The following is a 20,436-nucleotide window of genomic DNA, read 5'->3' on the forward strand; positions in this document are numbered from 1 at the left end:
GGCTGCAGGAGTTCCAGCTCACTTCCCTCAGCTTCAAACATCTCCCGGTCAAGGCTAGCTAATTCTTCTCTCTCTTATTGACTATATAATGCTTTTAAGAAACATTAAGATCTTTAAAAAATATATTCACTTCAGCAATTCAGCTGTCATCAGTAAGAGTTGGTCTGAATTATCTACTTTGCCAATACTATAACCTGAAATCATGTCTACCTTGCACTGTAACACAAAAAAGCCTTGCCTTTATTTAAAACATTTTGGATTAGCCTCACAAATGATCCATCCACACTCCTCCTATCTCTTTGTAACCATAATTCACAAGATATACTTGTTAGGTAACTAAACTGGCAAGCCAACTAGCTTTAAATACATAGAGAGCTGCTTAAAAAATTCCAGCCTTCATTGGCCTAACCAGCACACTTGTAACATAAAACTAAGCCTAGGGTCTTCAGTACTAATTTTCCACGGAAAGATTAGCAATGCAAGATGGAAAAAAAAAATAACTGGCTTGATAAAATAACTCAATGATTAAATAGGAAATTAGATTTCTAAAAGACAATACCATTTGAATGAATGAATGAATGAATGAATGAATGAACGAATAGACAATACCATTTACAGGATTCAGGGCTTCTTTCTGCATCAGTACTGAATGGGATGATGTAATTTTCTCTTCCTTTTGCTGATTTTTCAAGCCATCATCTATGGAGCTCTTGAGCCCTGAGAACTTCCATTCAATGTAGTTCACCTGCTTCAGAATAAAGACCACAATTATAATTACAATTGGCCCTTGAACAACATGGGGGTTCAGCGCACCGAAAATCGGCATAGAACTTTTGACTCCTCCCCAAACTTAACTACTAATAGCTACTGTTAACCAGAAACCTTACCAATAACATAGTCAATTAATACATTCTGTATATGTATTATATACTACTACAATAAAGGAAGATAGAGAAAAGAAAATGCTATTAAGAAAATCGTAAGAGAAAAAACACTTATAATACTGTATTTACTGAAAAAAACTTCATGTATAAGGGGACCTTTGGCAGATCAAGTCAGTGTTGTTCAAGGGTCAGTTGTATATATATTGTGTAATTATAATAATTTCACAAAATTAGTAATTATATATTAATATATTTATACAACCCATACAATATGATTGTAATATAACAGTATGTAATATTTAACAATATAATAATACATACTTACAATCTCCTATATATATTTTTTAGGTGCTACATAGGAACTTTTACCCAGTTTCCTATGAAGAAAAGATAGTATCAAGCATACAGTAGGGGTTCGATAAATAGTTGACTTACTTTCATTACAGTTGAGGTGGACTGCTAAAACTCTAAGCATAAATTGCAGAGTCCATAAACTGTTGAACTAAATTACTTTCAAATGCAGTGAGCACTTCAGAGTTTTATTAAACTACTTGTGTTTGAGGAAACATGTTAGTCACAAAAAGCCATGATTATTGCTTATCTAGGCAGTCTGCTTCTCCCTGAGAATAGTATCTCTGGGGACACTATAACTCATATTTTAACTCTGCAGGGCTTCTAAGGCCTTACTTGCAGTGTATTTCCAGTTAAGATGTTACGACTAAGATACTCCATTCTGTTCTTTCCTTGGATGCCTGTTCTTTTGCCATGTTTCCTTCTTGAGTAGCTTGCAACCTGGTGTTCCCTTTCCTTTCTTTCTCCCACCTGTGGAGGTTTTCTCTTGGCTGGATTCTGGCCAGCTTCAATGGGAATCTCAGCAAATGCCATCGGGTCCTAAATAGAAGGATCGAAGACAGCCTTACATGGTGAGAGTTTAATAGCCTTGATACTCAAGAAAGAGATTTGTGAGCTAGCATTAGACTTCATTTCTCGCCTGCCACAGAGCTGAGAGATGCCATCTTTCTTTCCTCCCCGTAATGAAACCCAGGATTCTGCTCCATCAGTAAGGCTCACAGCATCGTGAGGGATGCAGAATAAGTTTGCTGAACACATGACATTCATGGAAGGCATTTCTTTTACTACAATTTTAGTACCATCTTCTTCAAATACTTCCACAGGATTGGTGGAGATCTACTACCTGGGAAGAAAAGGAAGTCTTTTCCTCTTCAGAAGAGATCTCTAAACTGTCCTTTGTGGTATTTTCCTCAGGCTGAGCTTCTGGTTTCAGGAAGCTCTCTGGGGGTAGGTAGAAAGACTTCCAATCCAGTTGCATCTCAACAAATCCACTGGGGCTCCCCGTGGGGTCTGTGAGGTTAAAATCACCTGAGACACACACAGACATTAATAAGATCTGATCACATGAAGGAGGCAAGTGAGTATTTATCAGCACCTTATCCATTCCCCCCATTTTGAATTTTACCATAATTTGTTTGTCATGAATGAACATCACATAATCTTGGTGATAATACACTCAGAAGCAACATAAAATAGCAGTGAATACTAATATTCACTTGGAATGTTTACTTCTAACATTCACTTAGAATATTTGTAGGGGAAGATGGGTGTCTCCAGGTTTCAGGAAGGGATAGTCAAAAGAGGTATGGAAAGGTATAGCTTGCTTGTCCTCAGTCACCCAGCCAATAAATATAACTACATTATTACTATTGTCAAATGCTTGCCAGACCTTAAGCATAAAAAGAAAGAAAGGAAAGGAAAAAAAGAAAAAAAAGACAGACCCATTATCTACACTCAAGTGGTCCTTATATCTAAAATAACAAAAGCCAAGAAAACTCCAGCAAAATCACTTTTTCCAAATGCCAGGCTTCTGATTTGTACTGATTAACTTAACAGATGGCTCATATTGCCTCTTCCTTTGGCAAAGGATAAGTTGTGAGCAAAAGTATCAGCTTTTTTTTTTTTTTTTGAGCTCTTGTAGTACTGGAAGAAGGGAGGCCTCATACATTTTCTGGAATATCCAGCAACTTGTTAAACATAGCTAGTACTGGCTTTACCCACCCCTACTTCATAATGAGAGCACAGACACCTCTGCCTCACCCTCCCTCCAATACTGTAACCAGAGAGGTGACCTTTTCTTAAGGTCACCTCAGCTCTGTATCGTGGGGAAAAATGATCCAAGAAATTTGCCTTTGTTGTGTAATGGCATGAAAGTCTAACTTGTGTTTAAAAGAAGCAAGAGAATTATGGGAGAGTATTAAGGACACCATTTATAATCTGATATCCACTCATGTGCTGAGAGACAATAGGTAGGCCTTAAGTAAACACAAATCCTGGGAAGCACGATAGAGTCAGAAAAGGTTTGTTCAGAGATGGACGCATGGACTTCAGGTTGGTGGGTCTACCCACTTAAGAATCTTGCTTTTGTTGCTAAAAAGAAGCAGAAGAAGCCAATGCTTCCATAGGATTAGTGAGGCTCTGAGTCTTCTGCTCTGTTGCTCTTGACAATATTCTAAAATCCTCTCAGCAGGTTTTTTGAGAGAGACTGTTCCAAGCAAGTAATCAAAGAAAAGTAGGACAGGAAGGCAACACTGGGAAGAGAGCACAAAGATGCAATAACCTTGAACTCCCACCTTTAATGGATTTGTTTTGTGCGAGAGGAAGCAAGGGCACTTGGACTCGGCCAAGATACAAGCCAGGCTCTGCATCTTCATCATCAAAAACATACACAGACAGGACCTCCCGCCTCAGATATTTATCCAGGTCAGAGGTCACAAGCACTGGGAATCGAGCCTGGTCTCTAAAGTACGGATTGTTACTGGCTGGAATGATGGCAGTGTCGTGGTCAGAAAAGGTGAAGAAGCGGTACATGACGTATGGACTGGGCTGCGTTCCCGGCCACCGACTCCGGAGCCCATAGCATCTGATGATTTCCACCCGCAGCTCATTCTGATGCTTCCAAGTATCTGATCTGGACTGGAAAGATGATGGTCTTGGATGAAGGAAAAGGGCAGCCTGAGAGAGCTGCTGTGGGTGAAGCCCAGCACCCTCGAGGAAGAGCTATGACCTAAACTACTGTAGAATCCTGACTGGGTCACCTGCCTGCAAACTGGCTCTGGCAGACAGTGATTTGAGAGAGGTGCTGGCACTCAAGCCTTATCTTAGAGAAAGGAACAGAGAAGCTATTTTGTTCACAGCTGGGAGAGGCAGCTAGCTCCGAGGGCATGATTTATTTCAAACCCAAGCCTGAGCAAGGGAAGAATCTGGAGTTGTGGCATGACATTTTTCTCCTTCATTCACATTCAACAGATACTTATTGGGAGTAGAAGACTGAGGCATTCTCCTGAACTGCTTCGTTGAGGCTCCTTTCAGATGCATGGGCCATCCTTTTTCTCACCTTATCCTCCTGGGCCTCCCAGGCTCCAAGCACATTGGCTGACAGGTAGGCCTGAGCCTTCTTTCCTTTATTGAATGCCTGTAGGCTGGATTCTATGGGGAAGCGCAGCCTCATCCAGTATTCTAGCACCCCGAAGTCTTCTCCACCAGCTCCTGGGTAGCAGAAAGTATGAAAGGCATGGAAGACACAGATGGTGTGGCAAGGATTAAGAATTAGGCCAGAGGAAGAAAATGGAAAACCACCAGAAGAGCAACAATAGGCTTTGGGAAATTCTCCATTAGTCCTGGGAGCTGTGGGAAGCCGATAACACTTACCAGTAAGTGTGGTAGAGCCATGAACCCTCTCCACAGTCTCCAGCACCCTCTCAAAGTAAATCCATCCAGTTGCAAGGATGTGGTGCTCACTGGCTATAGCCTGGTGTAGATCAAGCCGAACTGAAACCCCATGAAGGTAGTTCAAAAACAGGGGATCTGTTTCTACCACATACTGGGAGGTGAAGTCATAGAGGGGCTGTGGCCCCACAGCTAGTGGGGTACAGTGGGTTTCAAAATCATAGAAGGAATAGGTGCAGAAAGTGGTAGGTTGAGTGTCTCCAGCCTGAGCCAGGGCAGCAGACGTCAGAAAGGCCTGGTGGATATGCAGCTCAAAAAGATTCTCACTCTGATGCAGCAGAGAAATGTCCGCTTTATCCTCATCTCCATTGGCTGGCAGTGTTTCCAGACATAATGACAACTGTCGGGTGCCATAAGCCACATCTTTGAGCTGTTCTAGAAGGAAAAGAAAACTGCCTAGCCACTAAAGCATAGAGAGCTCTTCTTCAGGGTAAAATAAGTTGGACAGAAGGAGAATAAACACCATGATGAAAGTCCAAGTTGTGATTATTTCAAGACAACATGATTCAAAAGGAAAAGAAATAGAATGACAAGTAGGAGCTTTGAATTATGATAGCTAAATAACCCAAGGCCTGCTCTTGAGATAAGGTACAAAACAAATGACTAGAGAGTAAATGCTAAGCTCAGGAAAACACTGGAGCCACAATTTCATCTGCAGATGTCATTGTTTTATCTTACAGCACCGTCCTCTGAGTTAATTTAATTGTTAATTCCAACAGAGAAGCACTTGAAACAGAAAATATGGCCTTTTCCAAAAATTTGGGATACGGGCCATTGAGAGAACACCAAATTATAGTCATACTGCCTATTACATTACATTGAGCTCCACCAAGAAATGATTCCCCTTCTCCAGCCAGATCAGTCACAAGAATCTTCATTCTGTTAAAAGTTTGTTGTCATAATAAGAAGGCAAAAGCAAAAGCAAAACAAAACAAAAACCAACCCACATCCACTTAAAGTCAGAGAGTAATGGAGTAGAAAGTTGAGAGAAAACTTACTGGAAAGACTTTGAAAATACTGTGTTTCATTGGGATGAAAAGATATGTGACAGTCTACCAAATCTGTGCATTACCTCCCATGTCCCCAACCAATCAGAAACTTTGATATACAGTCTACTTCAAACCGGGGAGTATTTGAATCATCACAGTGTATCAATGGTGAAAGACCTAAAATAAGAGTTAAAACAGTAGAATAAAATTATTTTGAACACGTAAGAATGTCTTCTTGCCCAAAACAAATGGGATACAAAAATTAGACTAATGGTTTCTTAATTGATAAGGTACAAAATGAATGACTAGAGAGACTAACACAACTAAATGAAATATATTTAAAGTTTTGTGATGGGGCACCTGGATGGCTCAGTCGGTTAAGCATCCAACTTCGGCTCAGGTCATGATCTCACGGTTTGTGGGTTCGAGCCCTGCGTCGGGCTCTGTGCTGACAGCCAGCTCAGAGCCTGGAGGTTGTTTCGGATTCTGTGTCTCCCCCTCTCTCTGACCCTTCCCTGCTCATGCTGTCTCTCTCTCTCTCAGAAATAAAAACATTTAAAAAAATCTTTTAAATAAATAAATAAATAAATAAAGTTTTGTGTTACATGACCCGGGGTTAATAATTTTGGCATATAAAGAAATTATACAAATGAATAATGTACTATTAAAACAGGTTAAGGACAGAAACAGGCAATTCTCAGAAGAAACAATACGAATAACTGCTAAACATATGAAAAACTCTTTGATCATATCAGTAATAAAAGAACTATGAGTTAAAGCAAATGAATCTTTAGAAGCAGATAAAAGTATTTATCCTGCACTGTCCCAGGAGAAAGATCCTGAATCTGAAAGACATGAGAATTTCAATCAAAGGCGGGGATTTCCTTTGTTATAACGGCAGTGACTTTTTTTAACCGACTCACCCTGGCCTGGATGAATCATTCCCCAACATGACCCACCTCCCTTACTCTAGTTCCACACTCACTAAGTAACATGCTTACTGATATCCAGAGAGAGGGCTTTTCTGAACAGTAATTCCAAATATTCTCATGGCAGCAATGAGACAGCTTCTGTCATAAAATAATAAATGACCAATCTGGTTTAAATATCAATCTTTGGTGAACTTGGTTAGTGTGAATCAGGTATTGTACTCTCAAAATGGAGTGTAATAACAAAGCCAATATTCTTAGTATGTGAGGCTGAAACCAGCTCCTGGTGAGCAGTGACTATACTAAATATAGGAAGTACGACACTATGAAATTTGCATAAGCGTCCAGCCAGCTGCCCTATCATGTCGACATCCTCAAACTGCAACAAAGAATTTAGAGACTTTTAGAGAGAAATTAAAGAAAAGGATGATGAGAAATGAGTGATAAAGCTCTACATAGGCCTGGGTTGTGGAAAACGGTCTTGAGAGAGGAAGTGTGTTAAGCCACCCTGAGGGCTGACAGTGATTCGCTCTCAATTCTCAAAACAGATCCAGCAATTGCTGGGCCCCAGTGAAGCTCTTCTGAGAAATAAGAGGAAGCTACTGACATGATGGAGGAAAAGAAGCCACTAATCATGTATTAAAACACCAAAGAATATGGGATAAAGAACAGCAGAGGAGGGATGTGTCACATGCAAGACACACGAGGCAACCTTCCAGGCAGGTGCACAAAGGGAGCACAGGCAGTCGCTATGTGATGGGGCCAAGACGACAACAAAGGACTAAGACTTGCCGGATATTGGAAGGCCATGGCTTCTCAAAATACCTTCCAGCTGATTGATACGATTGTTCTTGAGGTCTAGGAGTTGATTTAACCTCTTCAGCTTTTCTTTGTGATCTTTATTTTCATTATCGGCTTTTGTCATGATTGCCTCCAGTTCCTCCTGAAACAGAAAAAAATGTCTGAACTTTCCTATCTCAGTGACCCAGCACCAAAGAGCCCAGATAAAAAGGTGGCACTAGCAGGGGCGCCTGGGTGGCTCAGTTGGTTAAGTGTCCAACTTTGGCTCAGGTCATGATCTCACGGTTCGTGGGTTTGAGCCCCATGTTGGGCTCTGCTGACAGCTAGCTCAGAGCCTGGAACCTGCTTTGGATTCTGTATCTCCCTTTCTCTCTGACCTTCCCCTACTCATGCTGTGCTTCTCTCTCTCTCTCTCTCAGGAGATAAATGAAACATTTAAAAAAATTTTTTTAAAAAAGGTGGCACTTGCCTGGTAAAGGAGACTCCATTATCTCCCACATGGGGCAGAGTGAACCTCAAGAAAAAAATCTTGGGTTCATCACAGACCCCTTTAGGACCAGTAGTGCTATCAGTGCCAAAGGAGAATAGCTTCCCAGTGCTGGGAAAATTTCACCCCAGAAGCTTTATACCTGCCACTCTCATTAGATGGCCCCTTCACAGGTTTCTACTGTAAAGGTGCCATGGGGCTGGCGTGAGTCCTCAAGCACATCAAAGGACAGCACACTCTGTGTTGCTCAGGGCAGCGTATCCCCTTGCAACAGCTCTAGAAACATGGGCCCCGCTTCATGCCCAGTAGGGAAGTGGTCCCCGTGTGCCCATTTATCTAGCCCCTTCCTGTACCAGCCTTTCTTGCACCTGATAACACACGTTGATTTTGCGTTGCAGAATAAGCATGTCTCTGGTCTTTTCTAGTTCCAGTGTGGTTTCTGCGTGCGACACTTGCAACTCACTCAACATCTGGGACAGTTTCTTTTCTTCCTGGTTTTCTGGTTCACGTGGCTATCATGAGAAAAGTATTGGTAAAAGGGAGTATAAATATGGCAGGCACAGAAATAATGATGCTCATTAAAGCAGTTGTTGGCAATAGCAAAATACCAGCAGTGGACTCTACTCCCAAAAATAAGAAGATTTAGGTCACTTCATAAGGGCTTTCTCCCCTACTACCTCATGTTTGGTAGCAGCAATAAGTTACAGAGCTTCTGAAGGCTGTTTGCTCTTCAGCAGGTCATTTCAAGTCCTCATGTGAAAAAGCATTCTAGATGCTAAAAACTGTGAAGGGTGGGGAAAACGTGTGGAGCTCATGAAGCTAACTGTACTCTCAGCCTTCTCACATCCTTCTGAATATCGTCCTCAATCAGGACAAAAATCATTTAGTTACTTTTCTGATCTCTTCTAGGAATATACGCCAGCCATCTCTATGGACAGGGGACTTGCTTGATTAAACATGCTCTTACCTCTACCCGAATGGTCTCTTGGAATAGAGCTGGGTGAGTGGCTGGTTCAGACTGCTTGTCAGGAGACTGGGAAATCAAGTCTTGACTCTGGAGGATCTCTACTTCCTGCTTATGCTTCTGAAGCAGATGGGTGACTTCAAGATGCAGATTCTTGTTTTGATCTGGGGGAGCAAAAAATCATCCAGAAAGTTGAAACCCAGTGGTTATCGGTAATCATGGTTCAAGTTGGATCAAGTTCGAATTAAATTTTCCCCCTAATGTTTAATTCATTTTATAAATTTACCCTTACAGGTGCAACTCTCTCTTATTTCTACAAAGGGGTTCTGGCTTATTGACTCAGTAAACTGAGCTGACACTTGAGACTCTAAAAACAAAACAAAAAACACCTGTAGAACCATAGCGACCACCACCATCACCAGCAAACAGAAGCACTTGGCTGTCTAGGATAATGCAAACTTCTTTTTTTTCTTTCTCTTTTTTTTTAAGTAAGCTATACACCCAATGTGGGGCTTGAACTCACAACCATGAGATTAAGAGATGCATGTAGGGGCACCTGGGTGGCTCAGTTAAAGTCCAACTCTTGATTTTGGCTCAGGTCATGATCTCACAGCTCCCAAGTTGGAAACCTGCTCCTCTCCTGCACTTGTGCTCCCTCCCTTCCCCCTCCCTCCCTCTTTCTCTCTCTCTCTCTCTCAAAATAAATATAGAAACTTAAAAGGAAATAAAAAGAGTCATATGCTCTACCCACTGAGCCAGCCAGGCACCCCTACAGTGCAAACTTTTTGATAGCACCAGCCAAACTAGTCTCTCTCCAACTCCTCCCCAACTCCATTCTGACTTCTCTCCTATGGGCTCCCTGTGGTACCCACCTCCACCTCCACCCCCACCCTGATGTCAAGGGAGGGAGAATGGGCATTTGGGAATTTCTGTGTGTGTCTGTTTGGGTTGGGGGGGGTGGTTTAGGGAAGGAAAGTGATCCGTGTTTAGTGTGATCATTTCATTATCATGCATTAGAGGGGGGAGATTATTAGATTACTCCAAGGTCTTTACAAGATTTCAGTCGTACTTTGTACAAACTACAAGGTCCTTAGCATGTGTTCATGAGCTTTATCCTTTTATGATTCCTCTCTTTCTTGATGTCATATTTCTTTTCCATCACTCTCCTATGTGAATGTACTAGTCTCTGATGAAATCTAAGTTTGATACGACTAAGTATCAAGGTCCAGCCTAGAAAAAATAAGTGAGACAAAGGTCTCTTTGACAGTATTAAAAATCTTCAGGGTAACTCTCTACTGTGGTCTCAGAGTTAAGACAGGTGGAAATGGCAGTGGTAACCAAGAGCAGTAATTTGCTTCTCAATTTGAGCTATTAGGTACTAAACAAAAAACAAACCAAAAACAAGGCTCCCAATAACCTCTAAAATGACTGAGAAGAATAAGAGGCAGAGAAATTCACTTTCAATACTTTCAATAAATAAAGTGAATGTTTAAAAACGATAAATTTAAGAGTTTTCATCCTCCCAAGTGAAAACTCATTACATCTAAAAATATATGCACTTGAGGCAGGTGTCATGCTCTCTTGATTGTAAATCTGATCTAAATACCAGTGTTCACATTCTAGTTATCCCTGACCCACACAAAAATACGATCAAGTGAGGGGATACTAGAAATGTCGGCCCAAGCTCCCTTCTCCCACACTGGATGTAAAGAAAGACTCATTTGAGAAAGGTCTTCACGGCCTGACCTACCTTTTTCTCTGGACAGCTGAAGTAAGACTTTCCTCTTCTCCTCCAGCTCAGCATCCAACTGATCCTGCAACTGAATGACTTTCTGCTGTAGCTGTTCTGCTGTGAGCTCATTGCTCCAGTGAGGCTGATTACTGCTGTCCAGCATGCTGAAAATGAGAAATAAGTAAGGAGCAAGGGGAGACGTGTCAGATAAATACTCAAAGGTGTGTGATGTGACGTCTTCAATACACAGTTTCAGCATCTCCTGCGCCTAACACATCATTCATTCCCCTACATGTTTCTTCCGTCCCTGCTTTCTCTGCAACTGTCATTTACCAACTGTCTTGGAACTTTTAGGCCCTATTGAGGAGTTCTTTAGTGTCACTTCTGTTTAGGTCTCAGATACCCCAACTGAGCAAAGAATCCAAGTCACATCCCTTTCCCAAGGAACTTCTCCAGCACTATGACTTTCTTTAGGCACAATATTGTGTACCAAGACATTCTTAGGCCTGCTGAATTAAAAATGAGGAACAGGGGCCTGTGGCTGGCTCAGTTTGAAGAGTATGGGACTCTTGGCTGCAGGACTGTGAGTTCGAGTCCCAGGCTAAGTACAGAGATTACTTAAATAAATAAACTTTTAAAAATGAGGACCAGAGGGGCGCCTGGGTGGCTTAGTCGGTTAAGCGTCCGACTTTCGCTTAGGTCATGATCTCGCGGTTCGTGGGTTCGAGCCCCACGTCGGGCTCTGTGCTGACTGCCAGCTCAGAGCCTGGAGCCTGTTTCAGATTCTGTGTCTCCCTCTCTCTCTGACCCTCCCCTGCTCACGCTGTCTCTCTTTCTCTCCTAGAAATAAATAAAAATATTTAAAAAAAAAAATGAGGACCAGAAATTCCTCTTTTCCTTACTCCATTCCTCTACTTATCTTCATCAATGGCTGGTCTAGAAAGCTCTTGCCTTAGAACTAGATTATAAATTACTATACTGAATGGCAGGAATTAAACTTCTCAATGACTGTACCCTGCACACCCCTGTATTTAGCTATCAGGTTTGACCCATTCTGAGTGTAAAACACACATGGTCTTTGAAGTGATATTGATAATCAAGCTATTACATTTTTTTTAAGTTTATCTATTTTGAAAGAGAGTTGCGTACGTGTGTAAGGGAGCAGCAGAGAGAGAAGGAAAGAGAATCTTAAGCAGACTCTATACTGCCAGCCTGGAGCCCAGTGTGGGGCTTCAACCTACGAACTGCAAGATCATGACCTGAGCTGAAACCAAGAGTCAGATACATAACCAACTGAGCCACCCAAGCACCCCCAAGCTATTATATTTGCATGTCTTTTTTTTATTTATCATTTGAATAAATGTGGCCTAAAAACAACTTGCTTTGGCTAGTATTAAGAGTTCTTGGCACTTCCTGTCCATACATTACATGATCCAAGAAGATAACATTCTGAGTGATGAAGGGAAGAGGCCAGTAGTATTGTTTGCCATTTGTTTCACTACTGTGTTTCACTGAGTTGAAGAGGATCAGATGTTGCCAGGATGCTCCTATACTACATCCCTAATCTACCCTCTGCTGCCTTAAACTGAGTCAGAAGGCACATTTAACTTTTTTTTTTAACTTCTAGGTATTTTAAATTTTAAAATTAATAAATGAATATGTGCTCGCTGTGGAAAATCAACGTGATACAGAAGTATATAGATTAAAAGTGAGGATGCCTCTTTGCCCTACTCTAATCCTTTCATCTCATTAGAGGATTGCAGATTCACATACACACACACACACACACACACACACTAAATTAAGTCAGAGTTAACATACTCTTTTGTAACTTGACTTTTCTTTTAACAATATATCTTAGGCATATAGGTCTACTTCATTTTTTTTAATGTTTTTTTTTTTTAATTTATTTCTAGGAGAGAGAAAGAGAGACAGTGTGAGCAGGGGAGGGTCAGAGAGAGAGGGAGTCACAGACTGAAACAGGCTCCAGGCTCTGAGCTGGCAGTCAGCACAGAGCCCAACAAGGGGCTCGAACCCACGAACCGTGAGATCATGACCTAAGCGAAAGTCAGACACTTAACTGACTAAGCCACCCAGGTGCCCCTAGGTCTACTTCATTTTTAACAGCTTCATAGTATTTTATTGTGGGGATGCAACATGATTTACTTAATCCCTATCAAAGGAAATTAGGATGTTTCCATTATTACAATGCAGTAATTAACATTCTTATTATATATTATCTTTGCAAATACATGTATGTGCAAGTTTAACAGTTTGATAGATAGCATCAAATTCCCTTCCAAAAAGACTCTGCTGATTTATATTCTTACTATATAAGTGCAAGCTTCCCCATATCCTTATCAACACTGGGTAATGTTTTTAGAATGTGAGGAGCCTTATCTGTAACTGTCTTTTGTAACAAACAGTGCTCTGGGACCCAACCTCGGTACTCACTTTTCTAAGAGTTTGTCATAATTATCACTCAGCAATTTTCGTTCTTTTTCCAAGTCTTCAACTCTCTCCTGAAACTAAGAATGACAGTAAAGTGCCTGAGATAAAATCCAAATCATCAATCTCCTTGCACAGGTCTTTCCCCTTCTGTAGCAGAGTAGGGCTTGGGTAGGAGGCTATCTATGTTCATCTCCCATGTCTATGAATAGCCATTCAACCAGAAAGACTCAAACCAATTTAAAATATGATAGAAGCTTTTATTGGAAATAATGAGGATTCTCTGAAGCAAATTTTCATGGTGTCTGGGTTTCTACTGTTAAGGAAACAGCAGAACACTATAATACAGCAAAAACTTCAAAGGACAAAGTATAAATCCCAGTTTCCCCCCTAATGGGGTAATCTTGACCAAATTATTTAACCACTTGGAGCCTCATTTTACTCATATGAAAAAAATAAACAGCCATATTTTTGCAAAGATGCATTTTTTAACATCTCTGAAATTGAAATGTAACTGACAATTGATGCTATCTTTCAATTATTATTATTTACCTCCTTCAGTGTTATCTGCAGGATGGACACCTCTTCCAGTTGGCTCTTCAGGCTCACAGCCTTCTTGCTCTCCTCCTTCAGCTCTGCCCTGAGCTCATTCACTTGCTTGAGGAGGGCATCATGGGCTGCACTCAGGATTCCCTGATTCTAGGGCAAAAGGAAAGTTGCTCTGGGAATGGTCATATCACTCAGCAGAGATGGTCTCAAGATACCAGCAACCCTAGCATTCCCTAGTGGATGTCAAGAAAAATGGTTTTGATTCATAGCATGGTGCCTTTGCACTGTAAACTGACCTTGTTTTTCATCCTGGTATTTCTCAGGAAGTATCATTTCCCTTTTAGTGAGGATTTTTCCACTCCAGGAAACTACAATCCATAATTGGAGCATTAATTTTCCCAAGGTTCAAATCATACCCTGGTTCTAAGTGAAGTGCCACCTTTCACAGCTGCCTTTACTTTCTAAACTATTTGAATGCTTTTTATGGTGATATACTCTTCCCGTTGCACCTCACAAAGTGTGACATGTTAACTCTAGAAGTTAAGTGTGCATTTTTCTGGTGGACATCTCTGGTGAGGACCAGCTATGGCTCTTCATGCTGGAAACTCTGCCTTAGTAACTCTTATATTTTTTTAAATACTAGAGACTCTGTATCTTTTTTAAGTTTATTTTTATTTATTTTGAGGGAGCAATAGCAAGCAGGGAAGGGGCAGAGGAAGAGAGAAACAGAATCCCAAGCAGGCTTTGGAATTTTGGGTTTGGACCTGAGCTGAAATCAAGAGTCGAACACTTAACTGACTGAGCCACCAGGCAACCCCTGTCTTAGTTACTCTTAATCATGGACATTCACCCAACTTCTCTGTACTCCACTCACAGGAGTGAGTGGGGCTAAACATTTAAGAACTCAGAGCAGATATGCAACACCTTTGCTATATTTCAACACCTTATACATGCTAGAGGAATACTCTTAGGAATTTCTGAACAAATGCTATATAATTCTCTCTAGCAATAGGCTGAAAAAGATTATTCCAAATATTTCAGATCTCATATTTCAGTTTTATGAAAATGGCACAATGAATTATCTTTTGACAATAGTAATAGTACATTTGTCTTAATATAAATTATATATCATAGGGGGCCTGAGTGGCTCAGTCAGTTAAGCATCTGACTCTTGATTTCAGCTCAGGTCATGATCTCATAGTTTGTAAGTTTGAGTCCCACAAGGGGCCCTGTGCTGAAGGTTTGGAGTCTGGGTGAGATTCTCTCTCTGCCCGCCCCCAAATAAATAAACATTAAGAAAAAGAAATTATATGTCATAATAACTTCAATTTCCTTGGCTGAATTCTGGTGTTATATTACTTGAAGATTAACACAAATTTCTTTGGGTTTTATTACTCTTACTACTAAGAAGCAGAGATTCAAAGAATCTGTTTAGTACCTTCCGGAGCAGAGCTTCATATGCCTGAAAGAAAGAAATACATTTATTCTACTGATACACCAGCTTGATGTTTATTTTGATATTTATCTCTGTAATACAAATGTTTAAATGGTTAGTTTAAGAGATATTAAATTTTTTTAAATGTTTTATTTATTTTCTTTAAGAGATAGGGAGACAGAGTGCAAGTGGGGAAGAGAGAGAGAGAGAGGAAGACACAGAATCCGAAGCAAGCCCCAAGTTGTCAGCACAGAGCCCGACAAGAAGCTCAAACCCACAAACTGTGAGATCATGACCTGAGCTGAAATCAGACACCCAACTAACTGGGCCACCCAGGTGACCCTAAGAGATATTTAAAGATTTTCACAAATCAAGTTCATTTGTGTACTTTTTTACTAATTGCTGCTACTTTTCCCTTGCCCTAGCTTGCCAGGAAGTCTGTGAACATAACAGATGACACAATTTCTTTAAAAAGGATGAAAGATCATTTATTCATATTTGTATTGCATTTGGTAGATTACCCAAGAAAAATATTTATTTTCAAAGTAGGTATTCTTACTCAGCGTACTTCAAAAAGCTCTTTTCCCAGTTTTAGAAACAGAAAAAATAACCAAACTAACTACAACAGCTATTGTTGGTTGAGCAGTTACTATGTGTTCCATGAACTATTACATTATGATCATTATAATTGTTCCACATATATTATATCTCATTTAATTCTTACAGCCTATCTGAGAGGTAGACATTATTACCTAAACCTTAAAAATGAGAAACCCAAAGCTCAGAGAGCTAAGTCACTTGCTCAGAGTCATACCGCTATCAAGAGGCAGAGGCAGAACTTTCCCTCGGCTTGTCTAACTCCAGAGTCTATGCTACTGACCACCATATTTTACTGCAAGGGGATTAAGAGAATGCAATTGATTTTTACTACATGTGTAAGAAAGGATGAGTAGAAAGGTAAACTGCTGGAGAAAAACAAATTGTAAAATCTACATTTTAAAAAAGTGTGGGTAATTACTCACCATTTCAGGCCATCTCTACCACTCCCACTAACATGGGTAAGAATTTAGAATGGCTTGCTTCCTTTTTCCTTTTAATGTGATGGAGGAATAGATGGAGTTATTTTTTAAAAATGTAATCCTACAAATACTGCTATTTACTCATACAATTTTAAATTATCTTCTTTCCCATATTTCCAAATTCTGTAGGTGCTACCAAAATTAACCAAATGAAAAGACTACAAGCATATGCATATTCTCTCCAAAACACAGGTTTGGGGGCTGACCTTGGAAAGATGCCTTTTGTCCCCATCAGAACAGAAATACCCAGGACAGTGCTAGCTATAGCCAGTCTAGATGAATGACATCACCATCTTCTAACCCACGCTAGATACCCCGGAGTCATCTTTCATTTCCCCTTTTCCCCCAACCACTCCCTTTTGGTGATGATGTCCATTCTTCTACTTCCTGGAAGTTGCCAATACAGTCCTTTCGCAATGGGCGTCTCTCACTGGCTTGGTGGGAACCATCATCCTGCCTCCTTTGTACCACTGAAGTCATTTCATACCTTATCCCTTTACTTATACCAGCCAACCTGTATCATTCATTCCACTGCCAGATGATCCTTCCTTGTAGTTTTGTAATTTTTGTTAAGTTGAAAATATCAGAAAAATATAAAGACTAGGATATCAGTCATCTATAATTCTACTACTCAGAATCAAGCATTACTGCTTTATAATACTTTTTTAAGTTATTATTTCTTTATTAAAATGTATTTCAAAACAAATTCAAACATTCAAAGAAAAGCAAAGTGATGTCTTTGGGGAAAAACTGATCATGTTAAGAACTTAAAGCATTTTTGCAGCTCTCCAGTGGCAATGGGATAAAGTCTAATATCCTGATAAGGCTTCCATGATTTGGCCCCTGATGTTTCTCACCTCCATGCCTTGGCCTACACCTCTCCTCCCCTGGAAAGCCTTCCCTTCTCTTGCACACTCATTAGCACCTACTAATCTTTCAGTATCCCAACATTTGGCTCAAGAATATACTCTGTTATGAATCCTTTTTAAATTCCATACTTCATTCTCTGGTAGATCTGACTACTCTCTCTTGTGTCCCCACCAATACCCTGTATGTGGATAGCTGTACTTGTTTACATCTTGATCTCTTGCTCTGGTAAGTTCCTTGAAGGCATGAGCTGTCTTACATTGTAATCTTTGTGTCAAAGTGCTTTGCACAGTTCTTGGCACTCAATAAATGTTTATTCAATAAAAGAATGGTGATGATCTATCACTTAGACCTTTGATGCACTGTTTCCATCATTCATTCAGATATGAATTTCTGTTGTGTGGTAATCAGAAAAGAGCATGAGCCTTGGTGTCAGATAAACCTGGACTCAAAGTCTGCTCTGCTTCTTACTATTTTTATGACTTGAGCAAGTTAACTTCTTTGAGGCTCAGTTCTCTCATCCATTATATGTTCTTACATTGAGGGTTGTTGTCAAGCTTAAACTCTGGGACAGAGGCTAACATGTAGAGAGTGCTTAGTAAAGACTAGTATCCTTCCCTTCCCTGTGACTGCTCTTGGCTTTCCAACTTAATTACATTCTGATTGTGGCCACTGGCTGGGAACTTAACTCTGAGCACAAGTTAACCCCACTTAATTCTACCTGGGAAGGCAGGGCTTGAGCCTTCTTCCTAATAGATAATGGGAGGTACCGGAAAGAGAATAGACTGAATATCCCCTATAAATTGTGGATCGAATAATTTAATTTCTCTCAATTGTGCTCTTCCATGTGTATAATGGAGAAAATAATATTAACTGGCTCTTTCCCCCACCAACCCGGCAACAGACAGTTTCAGCTGGAACTGGATCCCTGATTGGGCCCAGGGCTTCTCAAACAGCCAGGGATTCCAGGGCTCTATGATTTGAGGGTACCACAGACCATCCCATGCTGCCCTGCTCCGGAAGCTCACCTCTTGAACTTCTGTTAATTGTGCTTTTGTTGCTACCAGTGAGGTATTCCTTTCATGCAGAAGCTTCTTAAGCCGAATCAGCTCTATGTTTTCCTTAATGGACGCTCTGGAGAAAGAAGACAGTGCTAAAATATTGTCTCTGTGAATGTACAGTTAAACACCTTTACCCCCAACACTGCATCAAGAACATCTTCCTCTTTCCTCTTGCCTTTTTATCTTGCCCACAACATACCAGAAGTAGAAAGCAAATGTGCACCCCAAAAAATAACATCCTTTCTCTCATTTCCTCTCATACCAGCTCAGATGTGATAGAGACCATCAACCTTAAAACTCTGTGTTCTAAGAAAACATAATAGCTATTTTAAAAATTATGGTGCTTACAGCTTCCCATAAACCTTGCAAAGTCCAAATGAACCTGAGTCTTGTTTCCTTTGAGAAACCAGAAAGGTAAGGATATGGAGGAGAACACAAGGGAAATTATTTCTGAACCTAGGAGATCGTATTTTCTTTATTATTCAAAAAGTATTGAGGAGAATTTGGGTTCATTAGACTTTGTCTCAGTGATTCCCACTCCCAGCTGCTTATTAGAATCATCTGGAGAAATCTTTACAATTATACTGCATTAACTCCACGCCTACATAATTGAAAGGGAATCTCTGGGATGGGGCCCAGACTTCTGTGGGGTTTTATCTGTTTTTTAATTTTCAGGATCTGGTTATATGAATTATAAGATAACACAAGATTTTTATTTTATATAACTTATTTGCCTATTTATTTTTAGGTGGTATGTTCTATATCGCATTATCTCATATATTATTTTTTGTTTTCTTAATATTGTCTTTTTTGGATTAGAACATTTCTTTTTTTTTTCCCTCCAGATTTTTATTTAAATTCCAGTTAGTTAACATACAGTGCAATATTGATTTCTGGTGTAGAATTCAGTGACTCATCACTTACATACACACTCAGTGCTCATCACAACAAGTACCCTCCTTAATACCCATCACCTATTTAACCCATCCCCCCCACCTCCCTCCTTTAGGCTTCTGTGGTTTTATTTATTTGCTTTTTTTTAAAAATGATTGATTTCTGAGAGAGAGAGACAGACAGTGTGAGCAAGGGAGGGTCAGAGAGAGAGAAGGAGACATAGACTCTGAAACAGGCTCCAGGCTCTGAGCTGTCAGCACAGAGCCCGACGCGGGGCTCGAACCCACAAACCGTGAGGTCATGACCTGAGCTGAAGTTGGATGCTTAGCCAACTGAGCCACCCAGGTGTACCTATTTATTTGCTTTTTAAATATTTATTTTTGAGAGACAGAGAGAGCACGGTGGGGGGCCAGTGGAGGGGAGAGGGAGACAAAGGATTCTAAGCATGCTCTGCCTGAAAGCAGAGAGCCTGATGTAGGGCTCAAACTCATAAGCCATGAGATCATGACCTGAGCAACCCAGGCACCCCCAGGCTTCCGTGGTTTTAAAACATATCCAGGTTGAAAACTATATTTGAACATAGATGTTTACAGCAATTTCATTCATAATTGCCCAAATTTGGAGGCAACCAAGATGTCCTTCAGTAGGTGAATGGATAAACTGTGGTACATCCTGACAATGGAACATTATTCAGTGCTAAAGGAAATTAGCTATCAAGCCATCAAAGGACATGGAGGAAACCTAAATGCATACTGCTAAGTGAAAGAAGCCAATCTGAAAAGACTTTGTAGTATATGATTCCAACTATATGATATTCTGGTCAAAGGCAAAATCAGAAAGACAGTAGAAAGATCAGTGATGCCAGGGGTAAGGGGGAATGGAGGGATGAACGGGCAGAGCACAGAGGATGTTTAGGGCAGTGAATCAATTCTATATGATACTGGTGGATACAGGTCATTTTACATTTGTCCAAACCAACAGAATGTATAACACCCAGAGTGAGCCCTAAGGTAAACTATGGACTCTGGATGATAAGGATATTTCAGCGCAGGTTCATCCACTGTCACAAAAAGACCACTCTGGTATGGGAGACTGATAGTGTGGGAGCCTGGGTAGGGAGGGGGGATGCGGGGTATATGAAAAATCTCTGTACTTTCTGCTCAGTTTTACTACGAATCTAAAACTTCTCTAAAAAATAAAAGTGTGCTTTAAAAAAAGAGTTCTCCAGGGATGCCTGGGTGGCTCAGTCGGTTGAGCATCTGACTTCGGCTCAGGTCGTGATCTCATGGTTCATGGGTTCGAGCCCTGCGTTGGGCTCTGTGCTGACAGCTCAGAGCCTGGAGCCTGCTTCAGATTCTGTGTCTCCCTCTCTCACTGACCCTCCCCTGCTCACATGGCCTCTCTCTCTGTCTCTCAGAAATAAATAAAGCATTAAAAAAAAAAAATTCTCCAGGGGCACCTGGGTTGTTCAGTCAGTTAAGCAACCGACTCTTGATTGTACCTCAGGTCATGATCT

General features: G+C 40.6%; 1 protein-coding gene across 4 annotated transcripts in view; it reads right to left on the bottom strand.

Annotated features, from left to right (window-relative positions):
- Nucleotides 1–20,436, bottom strand: part of RPGRIP1 (RPGR interacting protein 1) — an 85,643-nt gene that overhangs the window by 39,926 nt on the left and 25,281 nt on the right. For 2 of the 4 annotated variants that reach the window (XM_039245255.1, XM_039245253.1), the window contains exons 1-7: nucleotides 10,606–10,925; nucleotides 8,859–9,019; nucleotides 8,260–8,403; nucleotides 7,396–7,546; nucleotides 2,080–2,264; nucleotides 1,572–1,775; nucleotides 610–748 (exon numbers count right to left, since the gene is read on the bottom strand). In XM_039245255.1, the coding sequence (XP_039101186.1) occupies nucleotides 610–748; nucleotides 1,572–1,775; nucleotides 2,080–2,264; nucleotides 7,396–7,546; nucleotides 8,260–8,403; nucleotides 8,859–9,019; nucleotides 10,606–10,846 (1,225 nt within the window). In that variant the 5' untranslated portion in view covers nucleotides 10,847–10,925. Of the gene's footprint in view, nucleotides 1–609; nucleotides 749–1,571; nucleotides 1,776–2,079; nucleotides 2,265–3,529; nucleotides 3,873–4,293; nucleotides 4,446–4,607; nucleotides 5,061–7,395; nucleotides 7,547–8,259; nucleotides 8,404–8,858; nucleotides 9,020–10,605; nucleotides 10,926–13,041; nucleotides 13,116–13,587; nucleotides 13,735–15,022; nucleotides 15,047–17,993; nucleotides 18,100–20,436 lie in introns of those variants that run through there. The other 2 variants (XM_039245257.1, XM_039245256.1) reach the window with 2 other exon arrangements.

The sequence above is a fragment of the Hyaena hyaena genome, unplaced genomic scaffold, assembly GCF_003009895.1.
Source record: "Hyaena hyaena isolate Hyena2069 unplaced genomic scaffold, ASM300989v1 scaffold_256, whole genome shotgun sequence".
In the NCBI taxonomy this organism is placed as follows: Eukaryota; Metazoa; Chordata; class Mammalia; order Carnivora; family Hyaenidae; genus Hyaena; species Hyaena hyaena.